General features: G+C 35.8%; 3 protein-coding genes across 14 annotated transcripts; all 3 read right to left on the bottom strand.

The window, feature by feature from the left end:
- Nucleotides 1-3,076: 3,076 nt before the first annotated feature.
- Nucleotides 3,077-6,596, bottom strand: LOC122063263 (probable LRR receptor-like serine/threonine-protein kinase At3g47570). The gene is made up of 3 exons (XM_042626969.1): nt 6,345-6,596; nt 5,045-5,480; nt 3,077-3,203 (listed from the first exon to the last, which is right to left on the bottom strand). Exons 1-2 carry the CDS (start codon nt 6,553-6,555, stop codon nt 5,068-5,070), a joined length of 624 nt encoding a protein of 207 aa, XP_042482903.1. The 5' UTR covers nt 6,556-6,596; the 3' UTR covers nt 3,077-3,203; nt 5,045-5,067.
- Nucleotides 6,597-6,671: 75 nt separating this feature from the next.
- On the bottom strand, nt 6,672-9,030 carry LOC122063265 (probable LRR receptor-like serine/threonine-protein kinase At3g47570). Its single transcript, XM_042626970.1, has 2 exons — nt 6,817-9,030; nt 6,672-6,701 (listed from the first exon to the last, which is right to left on the bottom strand). Exons 1-2 carry the CDS (start codon nt 9,028-9,030, stop codon nt 6,672-6,674), a joined length of 2,244 nt encoding a protein of 747 aa, XP_042482904.1.
- Nucleotides 9,031-11,475: 2,445 nt separating this feature from the next.
- LOC122063262 (high mobility group B protein 7-like) lies at nt 11,476-17,367 on the bottom strand. Of its 12 annotated transcripts, none has more exons than XR_006135286.1 (7): nt 17,148-17,360; nt 16,718-16,873; nt 16,482-16,569; nt 16,312-16,395; nt 15,700-15,754; nt 15,467-15,555; nt 11,476-11,987 (listed from the first exon to the last, which is right to left on the bottom strand). XR_006135286.1 is itself a non-coding variant. In XM_042626962.1 (7 exons), coding segments are annotated over exons 1-7 (546 nt in total). In that variant the 5' UTR covers nt 17,225-17,363; the 3' UTR covers nt 11,476-11,986. The 12 variants fall into 12 exon arrangements, 9 of the variants coding, with proteins under 9 accessions (XP_042482896.1, XP_042482901.1, XP_042482898.1 ...); XM_042626962.1 differs by having other exon boundaries at nt 15,704-15,754; nt 17,148-17,363; XR_006135285.1 differs by lacking the exon at nt 11,476-11,987 and adding an exon at nt 14,180-14,711.
- Nucleotides 17,368-19,114: the final 1,747 nt, after the last annotated feature.

Here is a 19,114-nt window from a genome sequence, read left to right as displayed (position 1 = left end):
CCTTGAAACTGACTGTATTCAAGGTCAAACCATTTACCCTAAACTTGTTCAGTGGAAAGATATCTCTTTCCCTGCTGAGTGGCAATTGCAAACGACTGCTTCTCAACCTCAAATTTCAAATACCAATATCCAGTCCATCTCACAAGACTTAGATGTCTTAGTTACCCTTCGATTTAACCGTTGTGAGTCCCATGCAAATAACATAAAAAAGATTTTGTAATTGTTCGTATAATATTGATCATGAATCATATTGATTAATATAAAAAATTAATACAATTCATCCCATTCAAGTCAATCCGATCAATCGGACCATACAAACATAATATGGGTCCAGCACTATCATGAACAGTAATCGTCACTGTTCATGAACAGTGTCGTGAACAGTAATGGCACTGTTCATGAACAGTACCGACACTATTCATAAACAGTGCCGTGAACAGTATGGCACTGTTCATGAACAGTGCAGTGAACAGTGAACCAAACCTCACCCACTTTTTTTATCATAAAATGGGTATTGAACAATACTAAATATTATTCATGAACAGTACTCTCCATGTGATTCAAGAACGCATTGGCGTAATCATACAGCTCTGATACCATTTGAAGGATTCCTACTAATAACAACAGATAAGATCTTGCCATACAATCATTGAATCACAAAATTAAACTATAAGGGTCGACGCATACCATTCACCATTTACTGTGAAGAATTTGTCACCATTATATTCTTCCTGTATCTTTATCCCTGCAATCTCAATCACGAACACAATGAATCTTCTAGGTTTCTCTCACTAGCTCCCTTAATGCTCTCTTGGTGATGGAACAAATAATGAGATTGATGTTAGAGTAGGAGGAGGACTTAGAGTCCTATTATGTAAAGTTTTGCACCCTCCCATCAAGGTGTGCAAATAGGGTAGGGCTCTTTTCCCTAATTTGATGAGGAGTGGGTTTTCCCTAATTGTGGGGTGTGTTAATTGTGGTGCACACTGTGAGCTGACCTAAATAGATGTATGAAGTGAGGCCGCTTGCCGATAAGAATTTTAAAGGGTAATTCTTTAAACGTCTATAAGACCATGATAGGGAACGATGCCAGTAAAAAATGTCTAATTTTTTCATGAAAGGGATATCACGAACACTAACTAGTAGGATATAGATATTGAAATAGTTTGCTTTACAGATAAGGAAATGTTCAAGAAGTTTAACTTCACCCACACTCTGTAACGTAGTTCATCAAACCTAACGTAGGTTCAAGTCCTGGAGATACTTGCAATGATGTGTCCTACTATGTTTATTAATATACTGATTATTCTTATTATGTTTTATCAATATTTTGAAACTTGTGGGGGATTGTTGGATTTATTTATATTTAGTGTCAAAGTTTCTAAATATTTCTCGTGCCGAGGACATGAGTGGGTGTGGGTGTGTAAATGGATGCTTGTACAGATACATTCATGTGTATAAGGACGTTTGTACACATATAGACACAACTGTGTATGAACAGATATACCTATGTGTGAAAAGGTACGTCGTCTATATATATTGTAGATGGTTTGAGAATTTGAAAAGGTGGTCTTTTAATAAGTGTTTTTGTTCTTCCCAACTTTGTGTTCTATTCTTCTGAGTCACGTTTGTGTATCTAGTATTCTTAATGTTTGATAATGAGTATAACATTCAGACTTCCCTATGTAATCACATATTGGAGTGCACCTTATGTAGTTGGGAGTCGTTTTATCTAGGAGGTATAAACGTATACTTCAACCTAGTTGCACAATTAGGTGTGTTTAAAAACCTTAAGGATAGTATCAATTTTATATAACTTGACTCCAACTCCGTTTGTTCTTGATTAAAGAAGAAGGATTACTACGATGCTGTAAATTCTTACATCATATAGAGTCATTTTATATTATTCGATATCTATTCTTCTTTGAGATGGAGAGAGAAAGATTCTATCAACCATATCAAATTTAAATTCTCTCCACAGTTAATCAAGATTCATATATTGGACCCCCCCCAATATGATGAAGAAATCTCTCTTCAAATAATTTGGGAAAGTAACGGTAGTCAAAACTGGAAAGCTGCCTTGCTACAATTAAGAAGAAAGGCCCAGGAAATCCTACTTCAGTATACTATAAAAGTAGCTGATGGAAGAACACATTGTCAGATAATTCTTATACTTTTGCCCATGCTTATTTTATAACAGTTGCCTTTTTCTCTCCTAAATCTGATCATATATCTCCACAGCTCACCCTTTTTCTTTTTGTTTTTTCATTTCTTTTTTATATCAAAATACCAAATGGTCACTTGACCGTTTAACTCCCATATAGGTGGGTCTGAACGAAATGAGGCTTGACTCATGTAAGCCCCACATACAATAGAAAAAGGAGTCGATCCTATCTAACCGATATTTATCGCAGGTTTTTGCACTATAGTAAGGTGTGCCAAGGATCACATTGTCTTCATTTGAAGGAGAAGAAGACGACATGGGAGTATGGAAGGCACTAAAAATCCGTACTGCACAATCTAGGTAAGGTATTCGACCAAAGTTTCTTGCAGCCTTGACAATTTTCTTGATTTTGGGCTTGATTTCTTTAACCTTGTTCTCCTCTACTGTTAATCTATATTCTATGGGACTGGGGTTTTGGTTGTTGATGTGCTTGTATGGAGATTACTTTAGGGGATTTTTGGTTTGCTTCTTGTTGAGTAAATCTCTTTCCTATTCCCCAATGAAGATGATATTGATAAGGGATTGTTGGGTTCTCCTTTCAATAGAAAATTAGGGCTTCATATTGAAAACTATATGAAACATTTTGATTTGTGACCTATGCCTTAGTTGAGGAAACAAAATAACACGAAAACCTAAAAATTCACTAATGTTGTCACGACCCAATCCAATGAGGTTAAAATCCCAAAACTTTGATCTTCTCAACACATTCTATAAAACCCAAAGATTTTTTCTTTTTTAAATTAAGAATTCAATATTATTCTAAAATATTCACAAATGTATAAAGGAACCTCATCAAACAATACTGAAATTCCTTCAAATAAAATTTCACATCAACACTATTTGACTATAAGGTGGCAATTAAAACTTCAACCAAATTAACTATTACATTTGCCCAAACCTTAAATCACAAAGTACTTAAAAGTAAAACAGTGAAAAACATATCCTCTCATCAATAGCTCCCTTGAACAATAATAATGACCTATGAAGAAAAATAATGGGATGAGTTATCAATCAAATAGAACATGGCATATAACAATATATAAAAGGAAAGTAATATTCTATAAATCATGTGTGCGTAACATCAATTTCATTATGAGTTAAAAAATTTTCCACTCCAAACATTCATGTATACATTAAAACACACACACACACATATATATATATATATATATATATATAAAACACATATATGACTGAAACACAGATATGATTAACACATAGGTATGATTGATTGCCGTTGCACACAACTAGTGAGGCATCCCATTGGTCAAACAAGGCATCCATGGCTAGCAGGAAAATCACAATTTGTTGGAAGACTCATTCGATCTTTTCCAACTCTGTCTCTCCCACTCCGTGGGATTGTTGGATGCGACAAGGAATGCTTTCCAGATTCACTCATCATCAATGCCAAGATCAAATGAGTCTTCCAACAAATTTGCTCTGTCATTGCCAGCATCATCAATGGAGTTGCTGATGAATCTCGTCTCTTCCTGAGTCTAGAAAATCCAGTAAATCACATAACCATTCATCAAAACTCACCACTAAAGAAGAAAGCCATTGGGATAAAGAAAGGGGCATCTAGGTTCTATTGTTCTTCCAAAAACTATTGGAAACCTGACCAAACTATCATAATTACAGAGACTACATCTGAGATCTAGTAAGAATCTTACAAATTAGACTTCAGAAAAGAAACCATCCCTAATTCTGGAATACTACCTATTCCATTCTAGTCATCATCTCCTAAAGACCAAACAAAGATCAAAGAGTTTAGACATCTTATTCAAAAACTAGTCATTCGCACTTTGAAAAAGAACAAGATAAGACAAAACTAAAATCTGATAATAGTGAAGAAACTCATAACAACTTGAAGCAGAAAATTAAAGAAAAATCGATTGATGAGGCGGGGAGAGGGAGGGGAGAGAATATGGGAAAGGGGGCTGCAAGTTCACAACAGAGAGGAGAGGGCAAGGTAGCCGGTTTTAGGTTAGCAGTTAATGGCAAAGATTGGATGAGATTAGATCAACGGTTCTTAGTTGAAGAACGTTCTACCAACTTATTTATACGTACGTACTGCGACCTTTTTGCCTATTTGTTGTTCAATTTCTTGGATATGGATTGCGACGGTGTAATAGCATGGTAACATTTTTTTGTATTCAGGAAAGCAGGAAAAGTGATAATTCTTCTTATATTTGTCATTACTAGTTGAGGTATGAGTGTTAGTGTTCTTGTGATTCCACCTCATCATTTGATGAGATATTTTGTTATCCAAGAGTAGGGTATTTCTCTTGATGTTTATGGGTAGTCTTTAGTGTACCTAGAAAGAAATACTGTAATCCCATTATTACATAGTGGAAGTTTGATCTGGACTAGGTCTCATGATTTTTACCTTCCTCATTAAGAGGGTTTTCCACATAAAAAATTGGTATCTCCAATTATGGTGTGGCTTGATCAATTTATCTGTATTATTAGTTCTCTATATGTTATTATTTTCTATTTTCATTAATCTACAGACGTGAAGTAAGAAACGAATCATGGTTTTTCCCAACAACTTGAATGTGCTTTGCCATTTCATTTTGTTGAAGGAATAGTCATAATGAAAATTAGATCCACTAAGGTTACAAAAGTTTCAATTAGAAAAATACAGTCCCCTCCCAAACCCACCCCACCCCACCCCACCCCAAAGAAAAAAAAAAGCATATCGTGTTTCTATTATTTAAATTACTAAGATTAAAAGCATAATTAACTCAAATAGAAAAAAAAGAAAATCAGCTCCATCAACAAGAAAAACAAACTCAATTTTTGAAGAAAATGATAACTTACCAATGTTCATAGCTTATTAAGGTTCATCTTCCTTGGTGAGTGTCAACTCTAAGATAAATGCTCCTGATTAGATGTAGATCTTTGACCACATCATTTATGTTCATTCGATTCAATGGTGATTCAGCCGAGCAGGCAACTCCAATTCTAATAATCGAAGTAAGGCACTCTTGCAGTCTATCCTTCATGCATCTTCGACTTCCAGTGATGTTGGTTACAGTTATTTCTCCCTCTTCTTCATCTTCTTCTATGGGGAGAAGTGTTGGGTCGACGACATCCATCACTCCATCATGCAAAGCCATCTCAGCCCAGCAGTGAAGATTAAAGTTATCTTTGAACATTTCATGAGTAGGACGCTTCCCTGTGAACATCTCCAACAAGAGAACTCCATAACTATAGACATCACCATGTGTTGAAACATCTGCACCTGCACCATACTCTGTGATTTATGTATCATAGGTTAGTATTTTTGAAACTAGTGAGAATAGGAGTAAAGTCTATAAGACTCAAAGTGGAAGAATAAATAGCTAGAATGCGAGCAAAGTCTATTAATCTCAATTGGAAGAATAACATAACATGATGTGCATCTCAAGAGAGGTCAGGGTATCATCAAATTCGTTCTTATAGTGCTCATACAAGGAACATATGCTCCTCTGACGTTTATAGTTGTGTATCTAAATCCGGCATTGCATGATATCTAACTCATTTTATTGCGTGAATTTAATTTGGCTTGTGGTCACATTAATCTATGTACAAGAAAAATCTATCAATCCCTACACAAACTAAATGCATAAGACTTCAAAATAATATAATTTGTAGCCTATGGCATTCAAGGTATGATTTGATTACAGTAAGAATAGACACAATCAAAACTTTGGTGTAGAAATAAAGAGACTCAAAGTATCATCTAAACATACATACCTTTGTATTTTCATATTGGGAAGAAGAATATTGTCCAACTGCATGGGGAGGGAACACATAGGGGGATTATTCATTTTGTAGGGAGTGGGTCGGTCATTAATTTTAGGGGGACTATGTCTAGGCACAAGGGCCACACGACCAAGTAACGTTCTTTTCCGTTATAAATTATTATTTTTCAATTGTTTGAGATATTGAATTTATTTTTCTGTAAGAAGAGGCCATAGATGTCACAAAATGTATATGAAAATAGTAATTACGCCTTAAGGTTTTGTGGTGGAATAGGTAAGTCAAATATTAGAATCATAAAACTAAGGTAAGCTCAATCATAACTTTCAAAAGAAGAGGAAAAAAAAAATACTAGATCTATAAAAGAGGTACTTACCTGGTGCAATGTATCCAATAGATCCCTTTATTCCGATTGAGCTCGTGTGATTTTGAGATCTACTTGTGGATTTTGAAATAATTCTTGATATCCCGAAATCACCCAAATGTGCAGTCAAATCACTGTCGAGAAGAATATTGCTTGGCTTTAGATCACAGTGAACAATCTGCATATGACAATGGTGGTGGAGATAATCTAATGCTATTGCCATATCAATGGTAATATTCAATCTTTGAACAAGGTTTAATTGCCTTTGTTGATCTTGTCTACCATTTGTATTTGGATGTAGCCACATCTCCAGATTCCCACCAGGCATGAACTCATATACTAAAGCTTTAAAATCATTGCCTTCAAAATCTATACTTGAGCAAGATGTTAAGATTTTTACAAGATTACGATGACGGATGTTTCTTAAGGATTCACATTCAACCATAAAACTCTTGGAAGCACCTCTTTGTCTAATGTTCAGGACCTTTATTGCAACAATAGTTTCCCCGTGATTGAGAACTCCTTTGTACACAGAACCAAAACTCCCCACTCCAATCAAATTTGCAGAAGAAAACCCATCAGTAGATTTAAAGAGTTGGGCATAAGAAATCTTAGGATGACGACCCTCTATCAAAAATAAATTGGATTCCTTCTTTTCTTTTCTGCTCCGGTGGATAATGAAAAAATATGTCATAAATATAAAAAATAGAGAGCCCCCACAACCACATATGATGACTATCAGCTTGAAAACATGAGGCTTTCCATCTTTTGACTTTTGAGTTTGGCATGCTGGCAAATGAAGTTTTGGTATACCTCCACAAAGCTTATCGTTTCCATTGACTGAAATTGCACTCAAATTTCCAAAGACTCCATCTGTTGATACCCCACCCTCCAAATGGTTAAATGATAAATTTAACTTTTGTAAGAACTTAAATGTATCCAAATATTTTGGGATAAAACCAGATAGGTTGTTGCGTGAAAGATCTAAATCTTGAAGACCTCTCAGAGAACTCAATGATGATGGTATAGATCCTTGAAATAAGTTACCCTCCATAAAAAGGTGCTCTAGGATTATACAAGTACCAAGGGTGCTAGGAATTTCCCCAGACAACATGTTCTCAGAAACATCTAGGATTCCAAGATTGGTCAAGCTTCCCACTTCCAAAGGTAGAGAACCAAAGAAAGAATTTCTACTCAAGTATAGCTCTATTAATGTGTAGAGCTCAAATATCTCTTTGGGGATGATACCATTGAAACTATTACCATAAAGGCCTAAGCGTAACAAATATTTGCATTTTCCAAGACTTGAAGGTACTTTTCCTTGCAAAATATTATCTCCTAAATCAAGCTCAATCAATAGTGTCAAGTTTCCAAGAGAAGAAGGGATTGGGCCTGTGAATCTGTTCCCATCTAAATTGAGTTTATTCAGCATTTGAAGTCTCCCAATTGTAGTTGGAATACTTCCTTCTAGTAAGTTACGAGATAGGCCCAAGTATTGTAAGCTTACAAGGTTCCCTATCCCCACTGGGATGTCTCCAGATATTTGATTTCTTGATAGATAGAGATATGTTAGTTGGGTCGAAAAGTTTGCTATGGAATTGGGGAACACACCACCGAACTGATTATCACGAAGATCCAAAAGTGTTAAACTACTACAGTTGATCAATGTGCTGATAAAATTCAGGTCATCGGCCCCTTCACTTCCCAAATGATTCTTGGCCAAGAAAAGCAGATTTAGTTTTGACATGCCTCCAAAATGAACAGCCACTTTCCCGATAAGACTGTTTTCGCCGGCATAAAATTCTTCGAGTTTCGACAAATTAGACATTGAAATTGGAATTGGTCCATGAAATTGGTTGTTTGCAATTGAAAAGAAACTTAGATTAGGAACACTGAAGCCCAAATTTGTTGGAAGACTCCCTTGAAGTTGATTATCTCCAACATCAAATACACGGAGTGAGGAAATATTATAAATCGCGGGAGGGATAGTACCAGACAACTTATTTCCACCAAGCGCGAGATATGCTAATTCTGTCAATTGTCCAACGGCATCAGGAATACTTCCACTAATACCATTTTCTGCACCAGAAATGGCGTAAAGGGATGATAGGTTCCCAATGGAAGCTGGGATCTGTCCCATCAATCGATTGTCATAGAATGAAAAGATTTGAAGCTTCGACAAAAAGCCAAGTTCTGCTGGAATTTTCCCCACGATATCATTATAACTTAAATGGATTTCTATAAGGTTAAAGCAACGTGATATGTTGGGTGGAATTTCCCCTTCAAATGAATTGTTGGATAGGAATAAATAACGAAGTCTAAACAAAAAACTTACTTCACGAGGGATTTCACCGTTTAGGCTATTGTTGTAGAGCGAAATCTCTCGTAGGAAACTGAGGTTTCCTATTTCTGGAGCCACGGGCCCCACCAATCCACTGGACCGTAAACGCAAGGCTCTAACCCTGTTTGGATGCCTGTGACCGCCACATATAACGCCTGGCCACTGACAATAGGGGACAGAGTCATTCCAGGAGCTCATAACGTGAAAGGGATCACTGGTTATGTGAGCCTTGAAGGACAACAAGGCTAACCGATCCACTCCATCTGCCAAGCTCATGCAGCTGTTGCAACAGAGAAAAAGAAGAAGAAGGGCCTTAGAAGAAGTGTAAATGGACAAAAGCTCCAAGGTAAAACCCATCAATATACTGAAAATTTGGAGGTGATGGAGAAGTAGGAGGAGGAGGAGGAGGAGGAGGAGGAGGAGGAGGAGGAGTAGGCAGAACTCAAGTTTGGTGTTTGTGAACTAAGGAATATAATATATAGTCTCATCAATAGCCATTTATAGTCTCTTCATTTTTATTTTATTTTTTTTTTTTTGGACCTGGTGAAACCCTAGAATTGGAATTTAAGCATGAAATTATTGAGAAAGCAAACACATCGTGTTCTGAGCATTTGATGCGGAAAGTCCTTTAAGAATAAGAAAAAGGTTTCTCCTCTTTTCTTTCCTGTGGTCAATTTCCTGCTACGGAATGATTCACATGAAAGAAACTGAGCCTGATGGTTATTAAAGTCCTTAACATGAGGAACTAAGCCCATTGATAGAGAAACTATAGTGTAAGAGTCAATTCAGTCTTATACCGTGACGACAATGTTGTGATAGAAGAGGAGCTAGTCCTTCACCGTGTGGAATGGGAACTCTTTAAATAGAAAATTGAACCTTTTTTTTTGTTTTATTGGTAGAAAAATAGAAAATTGAAAGCTATAGTGGACCAACGCACTTTTACCCTTAAGTTAAGTCTAGTAACGTACTCCATTTTTCCAACAAAAATAAATAAATAAATAATGTACTCCACACAGAAAGCTAAAGAAACCATTATTGAAAAATCAGGTTTTGTGATCTGATTCATCCTCTTCAAAACCTGGTGAATCAAAACGAGTCACAAAAAATCAGGCGAGTCATGTCAAATTTCCCCTCACATTTCCATACTAATCTTTCTCAAGCAATTCAAATAAATAATTAAGAAATAAATTAAATGAGACAAGATAGAATAAAAGTGTTTATTTTTCAGATTTTTTTTTTTTTTAAGGAAGCCCATCATTCATTGTCTCTTGGGTGAAAGTGATAAGATCTGACTTGGAGATGTCAGTCATAAATCATATTTTTTAATTAAAATTTAGATGTATACACTCAATAGTCACTAGATTCAATACAAAAGACCTTGGACATTGAACATTGAACATCATTAGAATATATTTCAGTTCAAAACTATTCTGAAAATGCCGATTCAGATTTTTGACAAGAATCAACTATTTTGTTGTGACTCGGGCAAAACATACGAGTCTTGAATGACTAGGTATGATTTAGTCTGAGTCTTATCATTTTTTTAATAAAGAAGGAGTTCTCCACGACTCTTGATTAGGTTTCTAATCTTTTGATCCAACTTGGCCTAGTATTCCTAATCAAAACCTGATTTGCCAACAAAGAAAGAAACCATAATTTCCAAAAGCATACCTAATCGACCACTGACCTAAAATCAGGTTGTCTTGTCCGTAGTGGGGCAACGAGCTAGCTTCAATGAACTATGATTTTCCTCATTGGCACACGGGAGCTTTTTAATACTTTCCTCTCTGGTAATCAACTAGGAAACCAAGAAAGCTGCTAAAGTCCACAAGTTGGGAATCGTCATGGTTGGTAATGGTCAGGAGCAGAGTTATCAATTCGGCCGAATAATTCGCGAATTATTCGGCCGAACCGAATTTTAAAGAATTTTATCAAAAATTCGGACCGAATCCGAATTAAAAATAAAATTCTTTAAAATTCACGACTTTTTCAAAACTGAATATAAATCACGAATAATTCGGACCGAATCCGAATTAAACCGAATTATTCGGTTTATTTAAACATTATTTAAAAAAAAAAAACCAAAACAAAAAAAAAACAATAAAAAACAATTTAAAAAAAAAAAAAAACCCAATAAGATTTTTTGACCGCTTTTTTGACCGAATCCTTCAATTAATCATCCGAATTATTCCGAATAATTTTCCGTCTGAATAATTCCCGAATCCGAATTTGTTAACTATGGTCAGGAGTGGCTGAGTACAAATATCTCAAACAAGTGTTAGGCTTGACAGCTTCAACCAATTCATTCTCTTTCTGGGCCTACCAAATTGGCAAAACTTGACAACAATGACAGTTGAGAAGTGTTATTGAAAAGGCAGTGTGGATTATTAAAACCTTCAAGGGAGATGTCATTGGTTGTATTGCTAAGTTGGCGTTATGGTACACTATTGATCATATCTGGAGGGATTCAGATTTTCTACAATTCCCTCAAGGTGCAATTCCCCCTTAATTTGGCGACAAGTATTCATATTGACGTGTACGGTCCAAGATTAGGTGAGAGAAAGTTGAGGGCATCATGGGTCTGGATTTGTCCCAAAAAAGGGAAAGAAAAAATAAAGTGGCAAAAAACTGTAGGCCGAGTTTTATGAAATTGAAAAGAAGCCTCTACAGCCAATCTTAGTCTTCCGATTGGAATTTTTTAGTTTGATTTTCCATAATGAAGAGTAAATCTGAGGAAAAAAGGGTGCTTTTCTTTGATTAACACTCAACTCTGGTATATAGTTTCCTCTTGCATTTCATAGCTTTTTACTAAATCACCATTGACCATTGTTCCAAAATTGGTTAGTTCAGAAACACTCAACCAGGAAAGCCGAGCTGACTCCAAGAAGGCAATATTTGTTAAAAAAAGAAAGGGAAAGGGATAGGTATGCTAGCGTAGTACCTACAAATTAGGAATGCTAGCGTTTGTTGACCCTTAGATGAAACAGAATCGATCTCATTCATTCATATCTGTTGTCCTACCTAAGTTGCCCACCATTGCCGTTCTATAGGTTCCTCTTCCTCTCCCTCTCCTTCTCCGACTCCAACTCCCACTCCGGTTCCTCTTCTTCTCCCTCTCCAACTCCCACGGTTCCTCTTCTTCTCCCTCTCTGACTCCCACTCCCACTTCCACAAAATTTACCGGTTTGATTCAGTCTCACATGCCGAGGAACTCTGTTGGTTTGGCTTCAACCTAAGTGACTTATCAGCTGATTCAGTGGCGTTGTCATTCTTGTTCTTTGCACACTTCATCGCCCATAAACTTTTCATAACCTCTGTAATAAGCCCAGCAAGGGAAGAAAAAGAGAAATGGAAGATGAGTAAAAGAACAAGGATAGTAGTATTGGAATTAAAAACACATCAATGATTGGATCGGGATTGTAATGCAACAGACGACTAATAAATGTGATTATTTATGTAGAGCATAACAGAGAAGAACATATCCTTTAACTGTTGCATGATACTTTATAGACATTGGCCTCGGTCAAGCATTGCTGAAGGAAATTAAGTAAATACACATTAAAAGAAAAGGGGGAGGGGGGGTCGAGGATTTTTTTCCCCTCTTTTTTACTTCGTACTGAAATGATATTTTGGCATATACAAGAGGACATGTAATTAAATTTTCATATGAAATTTGCATTCTCTAAATATCCAATGAGAGGAATTGCCATATCAGCCTTCAACCATTCCATGTGACACAAGTAGGTATGCCTGACGTATATTCCGTATGGGTGACCCATCCATTGGCATATGCTCATCACTTTGAGTCTTTTGACATACAAATCAAATATAGTTATGAAATAAGAGCAAACCCATCCAAGCATCAATATGAAACCCAATAAAACCATTACTTTCTCCAAGAGCCAAACAATCTCTTTATATCGATCTCAGTTTTACCATAATATATATATATATATATATATATATCTCGTACTTACTCAGCCTTATCTTAACTAAATGGGGTCGGCTACATAGATCTTTTATCTCCAATCCACTCTATTCAAAACCATACAAGATTCTAGTCTTAAGTTATACATGTCCTTCTTTACCATTTCTTTTATGGTTATTTTAGGCCTTCCTCTAGCTCTTTAGTTCCTTCAATTGGAAATTAATCACTTCTTCGAACTTGAGCATTCAAAGGCCTTTGTTCTAGTTCGTCTACCATGTAACTAGTATCCCTGACCACATCACCGACATTGCCTACCACAAATGGAGTTTCCTTCATAATAACAACAGTTATTGAAATTTTAATATGCATTAAAAATACCCAAAAAGATTGGCTTCTTTTTGCCTCATATCTAAGTGCTTAAATTGACCTCTAGCATATGAGAAGAGGATTGTAGGGAAATTATGTATCAGAATATTAAGAGAACAAACATAAGTGTCACCTTTGTATAAGAAAACTTTCAATATATCATCTGCATGGAATTATTAGGCTTGTAATAGAAATTGTTAGAAAATTGGTGGGTTGAGTCGTGTCACTTGACATTGTCCTTAAGACCGTAGATGCCCCCTATGGTGCAACCGAGAATATAGAAAATTGGCCTCCAAAATAAAACAGCCCAATGGCTCCCCCAGTAATCGTGCATTCGACTATTGGACCCCTTTGAATGCTATAGGGTTGTGCTCATACTAGAAAACAAAACACTCACACAATGGACATGTTAAAAAATCTAACAAAAATCCAAGAGAAGCAAACTTAGGAACACACACTTGAATGATTCAAGGACTTGTTCCACGTTTTGCAAATGCTAAAACTCCTCTCTATTTATAAGACATTTGAGAGAGAATTAATGGAATTTAAAAAGATATTTTATTATAAGGAGACTTTAAAATTAAAATCGAGACTACATAATCTTTCGCAACTGAAGAGATAATGAGCCTTAAAGAAGAGAATAAAATGTCTCCAAAACTAAATTGATAAGTAAACGATGAGGTATAAAACTTGTGAAAATTATTTTGTATTTAAACAACTGTTAAAAGCTATTTTGAATCTTCATTTTTTTTAAATACTTGTTTTAAAATCAACAAGGACGCATGACCAAAATGTGAAACCCTATAGAGGACAATTCTCCTTTTACTTGCCTGCTCAACAGGTGAGAAAAATAATGCCATGTACATTGTCTGATCCATTTGGCCAGAATCCAAATATCCACTAACATCAATGATGATTTATTAAGCTTTTTAATTAGGGAACTTCTAGGCGTCACTGTGCCTAATGAAGTATAGCACTTCACTATTTGCTACTTGGCAGTATATGAGTTAATCCATGTGATAGAGGACCCCACATTCATCTCAATAGCCAAATTTTAGTATGAAACAAGGAAAGTTGGTCAAACTATACTTCAAAGTTTTAGTAATGTATCAAAATGCCATCAAATGGAGATGAATATAAAATACAAAATGGCTACTTTTATAATTTTAGCTGCTTCCTCTATTCATTTTAAGCTTAATACTTCACTAGGCATAGTCACGGGAAAGAAAACCATTATAACTAACCATAACCAAACATACATTGTACAAGTCTCAGCTTCTTGTAAAAGAACAAACAATTTTTTTGTTTTCTGATAAAAGCAACAAGCAGGTTGAGATATTGACTATATGATTGCATGATGGTATTACCTGTACCAAGCTCCCTACAAAAGCAAATTGGGCCAAAAAGGTACATTGCACAGCCATGATAGCTTCATTTGCAGTTGTAGTCTGGTATACCAGAAGTATAATATATTTAGAGAAATGAGGACAAATCCTAACACCTGAGGAATCCCCCACTTCCCCGAAAATGGGTAAGAAGCCTAATGTCACTGTACAATAGCCAAATGACTTGCCTTCGATAACAAAGGTTAATGAGAACCCACTCCATCCTCTTGATTTCCTTGTCACCAGGAGTAAGACTAGTGAATTGCTCCAGATGAACCAAGGTGCTCCCCAAAACTTCATATTTCCAACATCTTCTTGATCTCCAAAGACGTTGCTCAGACAACCCATAAATCTTAAGTCTAAAAAGTAAGGACACCAAGGGTCGGAGTATTATGCTTCACAATCATGTCTCTTTAATAACTAGATAAACAAATAAAATGCACAACATGTTTGACAAATGTCATAAAGATGAGAACTATTGCTGAAGGAAATACATGTTAGTTGAAGAATATCATGGCAGCATGTTTCATGTGTCGATGTGCCTCACTCTGGAGTCATAAATTGAGGCATTTCAACAGATAGGTGAACCACAGAAGCATATGCCATTCATGTGTGGTGCTCCAGAGGTTACTATTCCCACAAATTAGAATCTCAAGCATTGTGATAATATGTTTCACAAGTATATCTTCCCCTAAAAGGGTTTAGGATGCAAAAACTTAAACAATATTGACATTATATTTACGTATACCTTGTCTATGTTATGTGACAATTCATGGATATCTAATCTAATCTAATCAAATGTTTATTATTGTATGAAAACATTTGCTTATGATCTTTTTTTTTTTTTTTTTGGTAACTGCTTATGATCACCTTTATTAACACAATAATATATTCACATCCTAATTTTGTTACAACACTCTACCCAACATCTTATATCAAGGTCTAATTCGGACACACCTCCATCAACCCAACATAAGGTTGCAAATATGAATTTAAGAAGCCAAAACAGAGCAAAAAAGCCATAACTAAGCATCTTTCAACATGTGTGTGTGTGTGTGTGTGTGTGTGTGTGTGTGAGAGAGAGAGAGAGAGAGAGAGAGAGAGAGAGACATACCATTCAGAGCTATCAAATCCCTCAGACCTTATACTGAAGGAGCTCTGGCCACTCCCAGAGCTGTCCCAGTCCTTGTAGAATCCATGATCCTGTAGTCCACGGAAAGAAACAAGAGGGGTGGGGGAAGATCAGTAAGTCATAGATTACAAGTAAATATGGCAAGGAAAAGGCTAAATAATGATTGCCAGTTAAAAAGACAGTCTAAAACCCATAATATATTGAAGGATACGCACAAACCAAATCAAACTTTTCATCATTCAGTGAATCTGACTCATCATCCACCTGAAGCTAAACATAATTTAATCAATCAAATCCTTGAAAAAGTGTCATATTTGGAAAGTGAAGATCAGAATATGTGTCATTAACTCATTATCAAAAAAGCAAAGTCCATAAGAGGAATGAGACAAGGAGTCATCAAGGCAAATCACAAGTTGGAACTATTAAAATCTAAAAAACTAGAAAAAAAAAATTTTTAAATTTTGAAAATCTTGATTAACGAAATTTAAAAGCATGTATTGGTGAATGGATGATATTAAGATAAGGCTGAGCAAAGTTGAATTGAGATCAGTTGAGAATGGATGATAATTAACCTTTAACCTGCAAAACTAAAGTAACACATAATATTGAAATGACAAGAATAAACAAGAGATAGAAAATATTGCACACTTATCATCAACAAAGTGGAAGAAATGAACATCAAAGAATATTACATAAATAGAAAGGATGAGAGATCATGGAATATATTAATAGAAACTGAGTAATATTAGAATAATTTTTTCCAATAAATTAATTTACAATTTCATCAAATTTGCATTTTTACCAAATCAAAGGTATTGTTTCAGTACCTCCAATTCCTCTACCTCTTTGAGCAAAACTTTCTCATAAGCTGAATTGACCTTCTCCGATTGAAGGACAAAAGGAGACCTCTCCTGGAATTAGAACAGGGGGAAGAAATAGAAAGTCTCTAAAGAAATCATTTGGATACATCTCTGTAAATTGTACACTCAACTATTACCTCTGTTGTCATATTCTTCCATGTCTCAAACCCTTTCCGATCAACTGCTAACCAATCCTCCAACTCATGGGTTTTCCGAAAGCTTTCCCTATGAAATCAACTCAATAAATAATGTAAACATGAATGCATTAGGAATCTTATGATTCACTCAAAACAATTTCTTCAAATGCCAGAGTTTAAAGAATAGACATAGGAACAGAAATCAATAAACAACTAAGTAAGAGAAGAGAAGATACATGAAGAAGCAGAATGGTGATCTGGACTGGTCTCCAACGTTTAGTACTTTAGGGTTTTGATTCTGTTTCGCGGCTTTGAATCTTTTATGTTCTGCTTTGGATTTGCAGTCGTGCATGTCAGCAAGAGCGATTGCAACAGAAACGCCACAGAAATTACTGTAAAATTCGGGGTGAATAATGAGTTTCAAAAGTGTAACAGAAGAAAAAAAGATAAAACTTCTAGTTTCTGATAATGAAATACAAAGGAGGGGGAAATGCAGAAACAGAGCATACACGAGAGATGCTCTGAGAGAAAATGATATACAAAATAACGGAATGGGTTTTCAGGAAAGACTATCGTAAGGGTAGTGTTAACAATCAGAGCCTCAGAGAGAGAGAGATTAGGAAAAAGGAGAAGGTTTGACGCGAAAAAACTATGAAAAAAGGATACCATTTCTCGAAAGCGCTTCCGTCAGGGGCACGCCTTAATGCATGGACCCTTTTCCTTTTTGCCGGTGGATTCGCCATTAAAGCTTCGAACTTGAGCTCTGCAACTCTTTTCAACTATAAATGAAGTTCAGTTCAATTTTAAATGTGTGGAAGAAAATTTATTTTAATCCATTCCCTCCATTTTTTTTTACTATTAGACAAAGAGCTCTTCAAGAGCCCAAATGCCTAACCGAAGCTTTTGCGCGGTAGATGAAAATAGAGGAGGGAAAGCAATAGGCTTTGAAGAGCGTAATTGTGCCCAATTAAATGTTGACATGTGTGAGAAGCGTACGGCTTGGGTCCACTTCCATATATCCCAGCTGAAACGATTGCCCCTCCAACCTCGACTATCTGTCTATTGGGATGATTTGGACATACAATCCTATGTTGGTAAGTGTTTAGATATGTGTAGTTGTTCCAATCATAGAATGGGTGCGAGGTAAATGGTTAGACGTTCAAGTGGTTGGAGACGAGTTGATCCACACAAGGATGACACATACAAATCGAGAAAGAAACCATATCCTCTCTAGTGTGTATGTCTGATGGTTGGAGTCTGTGTTCCGATGTTATCAGTTGTTGTCATGGTTTGCTCGGCCCAATTTCAATCAGGTTGGATCGATCAAGACTAAAACCAATCTGTTATGGAACATCGGTTTTTGGTTGATTTTGGTTTTGGTCTTGTATGGTTTTGATTCATTTCAATTTTTTAGTATTAGATCAATATCGGTTTAGATCGGGTTGGTTTTCGGCTTGAATCTTCCATTTATGATATGTAGTGAGGAAATATTTAGTAAAAAGACTTTAAATCATCATACCAAGTCAAACATGTAAATAACTAGGAATATGAAAATGATTTGATGTGTTCATATGGTAAATTGGAACAAAGATGCACAATTTGTAAGGGAAATAACTAATATTGAAATAAACGGATAAATAGAATTTGTGGCGAAATCATTGTTTATCATTGTAAGGGGAAGATAACTAATATATAACTAATCAGTGAGAAGAAAACTAATATTCTATCAAAAAAAAAAAAAGAGAAGATAATAATATTGAAATCACAAAATGAACCCTACTATCAATTATTCATATAACTCTTCAATTAATTTTGTGTAATGTACAAGGATATCAATTTCTCTATTAATAATCTAATACAAATTGATTTGTAACAATTACCCTTCCAACCAGAAATCTTCTCACTAATATTGAAATCAGTGGATTATCAATTCACCTATTTGTAACCTCATACTTGATGATTTCTTTTATAGATTTCATTCGGTTTAGTTTTCAATCTAGGTTTTGATCAGTTTGGTGTGGTCTAGTTTTCAAACAGTTTTGTCATACACCAATCCAATAAAAATTGATTCGCCTTAGTTTGGTTTTCTGATTGGTTTCCTATTCGGTTTAGGTTTTGACATCCCTACGATCCGAGAATCGAATATTGTTACTGCTACTGCTTTGGGAGGAAACCCTATGAAGGTTGTCAATCGGTTCAATTTTATTTTATCCGTTCAGTTCTTGTTAAGTTTGTCTCCAATTCTTGACCTGTTTTGAAGATTGACCAGCTTCGACATATTTTGGTGGCCACCCGAATGGGAAGTTTTCTTAGATTTGTGATGGAAGCAGAGGGGTTGGGCCCATAGGCCCAAGCCCGGAGCCCAGCATTGATCTCGTATGGGGGTGCGATACTTAGACCGGATTGACCGCGACTCGATGGGTCGACTCGCGACTTGGAGTATATAATGTACTATTGTTTTGTTGAGAAAGTCATTGTATTTGGGGGTTTTTTGAGCTAAGGTTTCAGGGTGAGTTTTTTCGCCACTGCTTAGGTGTAATCTCTTTTCTACATAGTGAAATATCTTCTTCGCTTGAGGACGTAGTACACCATACCTGTGTATGAACCTCGTTAAATCTCTGTATTGTGCGAAT

This window comes from Macadamia integrifolia, unplaced genomic scaffold, assembly GCF_013358625.1.
Source record: "Macadamia integrifolia cultivar HAES 741 unplaced genomic scaffold, SCU_Mint_v3 scaffold1275, whole genome shotgun sequence".
Lineage (NCBI taxonomy): Eukaryota > Viridiplantae > Streptophyta > Magnoliopsida > Proteales > Proteaceae > Macadamia > Macadamia integrifolia.
The sequence above is the reverse complement of the archived record's forward strand: the minus strand, read 5'-3'. Positions and strand labels throughout refer to the sequence as shown.